Source organism: Erinaceus europaeus, chromosome 17 (genome assembly GCF_950295315.1).
Source record: "Erinaceus europaeus chromosome 17, mEriEur2.1, whole genome shotgun sequence".
In the NCBI taxonomy this organism is placed as follows: domain Eukaryota; kingdom Metazoa; phylum Chordata; class Mammalia; order Eulipotyphla; family Erinaceidae; genus Erinaceus; species Erinaceus europaeus.
Window position 1 is genome coordinate 9,263,149 of NC_080178.1, and position 4,546 is coordinate 9,267,694.

At 48.2% G+C, this 4,546-nt stretch overlaps 1 protein-coding gene across 1 annotated transcript; it reads left to right on the forward strand.

Moving 5' to 3' along the window:
- Positions 1–3,607: 3,607 nt before the first annotated feature.
- On the forward strand, positions 3,608–4,546 carry LOC103110331 (olfactory receptor 10V1-like). Its single transcript, XM_007519505.1, has one exon. The coding sequence runs from the start codon at positions 3,608–3,610 to the stop codon at positions 4,544–4,546; it is 939 nt and encodes a 312-aa protein (XP_007519567.1).

Genomic DNA, 4,546 nt, shown 5'->3' on the forward strand with positions numbered 1-4,546 from the left:
CAAACAGACTCTCATGCCTGAGGCTCTAAAGTCCCAGGTTCAATCCCCCACACCACCATAAACCAGAGCTGAGCAGTGCTCTGGTGTTTCTTTCTCTCTGTGTCTGTCTCTGTCCGCATCTAAATAAAATAAAAAAATGTAAGAAGAGTCTGTGGTTATCTTGAGAGCTAAGTATGAATTAAGGGAGGAGATAGGTTTGTGTGTTGGGAACACTATGCAGTGTTTTAGGATTTCAGGGCTTACTTGAATAGATACTTGAACACCAATGTTCACAGGAGTAACATTTATAATACTCAAAAGCTGGAGACAATCCAAGTGTCTGTGATCAGCTGAATCTTCTTCTTCTAGCGTTTGCCCTTCTTCCGTAGCCAGTCAACAGCGTCAGGTTGAGCCTGATGTAAAGTTTCGAGACCTCCTTTGAATCTGGAGAGGTGGCAGTGGTTGACTATGTGGGTCATAGTCTGTCTGGAGCCGCAGGGGCAGTTCGGGTCGTCTCTGGCTCCCCAGCGATGGAACATAGCGGCGCACCGGCCATGGCCTGTTCGGTACTGATTTAGGAGGGCCCAATCATAACGTGCTAGGTCAAAGCTGGGTTGACGCTCGCAGGGGTCTGTGATGAGGTGTTTGTTCTTTACCTCAGCTGACTGCCAACTCTGTTTCCAAGAGTCTGGGACAGAGAAGTTCAGTGTAGGCGTAGGGGACCAGAGTGGGTGATGAGACATCAAGCGTTGGACAGGGTGGGCGAAGATATCCGCGTATATTGGCAGGTCCGGTCGAGCGAAGACGTGGGAAATGAACTTAGATGATGCCGCATCCCGACGAATATCTGGCGGGGTGATGTTGCTAAGAACTGGCAGCCATGGAACCGGGGTGGAACGGATGGTTCCAGAAATGATTCTCATGGAGGAATATAATTTGGAATCGACCAAGTGGACATGGGGGCTACGGAACCATACTGGGGCACAGTATTCTGCAGTGGAATAGCATAATGCCAGAGAGGATGATCGTAGTGTGGAAGCGCTCGCGCCCCATGAGGAGCTGGCCAGTCTTGCAATGATGTGATTCCTCGCGCCCACCTTTGCTGCAGTTTTTATGAGATGTTCGTGAAATGACAGAGTGCGATCGAGAGTAACGCCAAGATAGACTGGCTGGGCTTCATGCCGGATTCTCGTATCGCCAAGCTGCACATTAAGCTCACATGAGGCCGAGGCATGGTGTAGATGGAAAACAGATGATACCATTTTTGCAGTGCTAGGGATTCGTCGCCATTTTTTACAGTAATCAGATATCAGGGACATGTCTTTCATGAGTGTTTCCTCGAGGATGTTGAACTTGGATGCCTGAGTTGCACAGCAGATGTCATCGGCGTAGATGAACTTCCTTGAAGAAGTTTCTGGGAGGTCATTGATGTAAATATTAAATAGCGTAGGAGCCAGAACAGAGCCCTGGGGGAGGCCACTTGAGACAAGTCTCCATCTGCTAGACTTGTCACCCAGATGCACCTGGAATCTTCTGTTTTGGAGGAGAAACGATATAGTGTTGGCCACCCATGGAGGCAGGCATCTTGAGATCTTGACTAGGAGACCACAGTGCCAGACCGTGTCATAGGCTGCTGTGAGATCAACAAAGACAGCACCCGTCTTTAAATTCTTCTGGAATCCATTTTCAATGTAAGTTGAGAGGGCCAGGGCTTGTTCGCAGGTAGATCTTCCTGGGTGGAAACCAACTTGGGCGGGTGATAGGAATTTCTCTGTAAGAGGAGAAATACGTGACAGAAGCAGCCTCTCAAGGAGTTTGTAACACACGGAGAGGAGAGAAATTGGTCTATAGCTGGCGGCCAGTGTTGGGTCTTTCTTTGGTTTCAAAACCGCTATTACCTTCGCACGACGCCAAACTTTGGGCATAGACTCAGATTCCAAGATGTGGGACAGGAATGAAGCGAGCCACTTCTTTGCCGCGGGGCCCAGGTTAAGAATGAGTTCTGGGGTGATGTTATCATAGCCAGCAGCTGTTCCCGGTTTAACCCTCTTCAAAGTGTCTTCCAGTTCAGACAGTGTAAAGGGAGAGAGTTTTGGAGATGGACAAGATAACCGGAAGTGGGATGACCACTCGTGGGAAATTTCTCTTTTCCAGACTGGGTCGATCTTAGCACGTCCAACTTGAGTTAGGTGACTGGCCACTGAGTTTGGAGATACGAGAGGATGGGAGACGGGAGGGGGTTGGCTACCGGCACCCAGTCTGTGAAGAAGCTTCCAGGCCTTCCTACTTGAGTGGGTGAAGTTCAGAATTTCTGTGAGTTGTTGCCAGCGGGCTTGGCGTGCATCATCCAGGGAGGCAATGAGATGGTCAGCCACATCTGGGTCGCCTGACTCATCATACTGCTTTAGTAGTTGCTCGCATTCAGCATCAAGACAAGGCATATAGTTAGCACGTCTCCCACGAGGAATGGCTTGGGAAGCTGCTTTGAAGATGGCTTGGCGGAAGCGCCTGTAGGAATCTTCAGAGGGGATAGAGTTAATTGGAATTGCAGGAATAGGTTTGTTGGTAAGATTACTGAATGAACAAAGAAATCATGACATGTATATACAAAAGAATATTAACCTTAAGGGCCAGGCGGTAGCGCACCTGGTTAATGCACACACTACAGTGAGCAAGGACCCAGGTTCAAGTCCCTGTTCCCCACCAACAGGGGAGAAAGCTTCACAAGTGGTGAAGTAGGGTGGCAGGTATCTCTCTGTTTTTCTCCTTCTCTATCCCCCCCCTCTCAATTTCTTTCTGTCTGTAACCAATAATAAGTAAACAGGGTTGGGTGGTGGCATACCTGGTTGAGTGCACATGTTACAGTGCTTAAGGACCCAGGTTTAAACCCCCAGTCCTCGCCTGCAGGGGGAAAGCTTCGCGAGTGGTGAAGCAGGGCTGCAGGTGTCTCTCTATCTCCCACTCCTCTCAATTTCTGGCTGTCTTTATTAAAAAAAATAAAGATAATAAAAAATTTTTAAAAAGTAAATAACTAAAAACTTTAAAAGAGAATATTAGCCTTAAATGAGTACAGTTTTGGTAAATTCATCCAATGTGGATAAAATGTGAAAAACATTGTGCCTAGTGAAATGTCAGACACAGACATATCAAGTGATTTCACTTATCTGAGATATGGAGAACAGAAAAATTCAGAGGCAGAAAGCACAAATTGAAATTACTAGTGGATAGGAGGAAGATAGAGGCCTACTGTTTAGTGTGTCTGGAGTTTTTGCTGAGGATAATACAAACATTATGGCACAGACAGAGTTGATGGTTACACAAAATTGTGGCATATTTAAAGTTACTGCATTGTATACTTACACAAATTGTAAATATTATACAGTGTCTGCTTTACCACAGTTTCATGACTTGAGATTGGTGAACTACTCTGAATAATGCCAACAAAAATCTGTTGTAGACATGAATGGCTGAATTCAGACTAGAGGTAAAGCTGGGGAGAGTTGAGATGAAGGACGAGTGACAACAGAAGTTGAAGGAAGTGTCTTCCGGTAGAAGTTCTGTGTCCTGACAAGTCTCTACCCTCAGGGGGCAGCACCTGTGTCGCTAGCAGGCTCCATCCATAGACTCCATGGACAAGGTCAACCAAACTGGGATGATCCACTTTCACTTCCGGCCCTTCTCCAAACTCCCGGAGGTGCAGACGCTGATTTTTGTGGCCTTCCTGATCATGTACTTGTTCAGCATCTCTGGCAATTTCTCCATCTCTCTCATCATCTGGCTCAACCGTTCTCTCCACACTCCCATGTACTTCTTCCTGGGCAACCTGGCTGTCCTAGAGATCTGCTACTCTTCCACCATCGCCCCTCTGACTCTGGCCAGCGTCCAGTCTCTAGAGAGAAACTTCATCTCCCTGGCCGGTTGTGGTACCCAGATGTTCTTCTTCATCTTCCTGGGCAGTGCTGACTGCATTCTGCTGGCTGTCATGGCTTATGACCGCTTTGTGGCCATCTGTCACCCTTTGCACTACGGCCTCATGATGAACTGGAGGTTGTGTGTCCAACTCTCTTTGGGGTCTCTGGTGCTGGGGTTCACCTTGGCCATGCAGTTGACGGTGCTCATCTTCCAACTCCCCTTCTGCAGCAGCAAAGAAATCGCTATGTTCTACTGTGACGTTCTCCCTGTCATGAGAATGGCCTGTGCAGACACCCGGGTGCATGAGGCCACTCTGTTTGTGGTCAGTGTCATCGTCCTCACCATTCCCTTCCTGCTCATCGCTCTCTCCTACATCTTCATCGTGGCTGCCATCTTGAAGATCCACTCTGCTGAGGGCAGACGCAAGGCCTTCTCCACCTGTACTTCCCACCTGACTGTTGTCCTGCTCCAGTACGGGTGTACCAGTCTCATCTACCTGTGTCCCAGCTCTAGCTATTCTCCAGAGAGAGGCCAGGTGGTGTCTGTGGTTTATACCTTCATCACCCCCGTGCTGAACCCCCTGATCTACAGCATGAGGAACAGAGAGCTTAAGGATGCTCTGAAGAGAGCAATGCTGAGGTTGTTTTTGATCTGA

Bases quoted from the DNA above. Each gene is read 5' to 3' on its own strand.
- LOC103110331 (XM_007519505.1), top strand. From the start codon at position 3,608: ATGGACAAGGTCAACCAAACTGGGATGATCCACTTTCACTTCCGGCCC.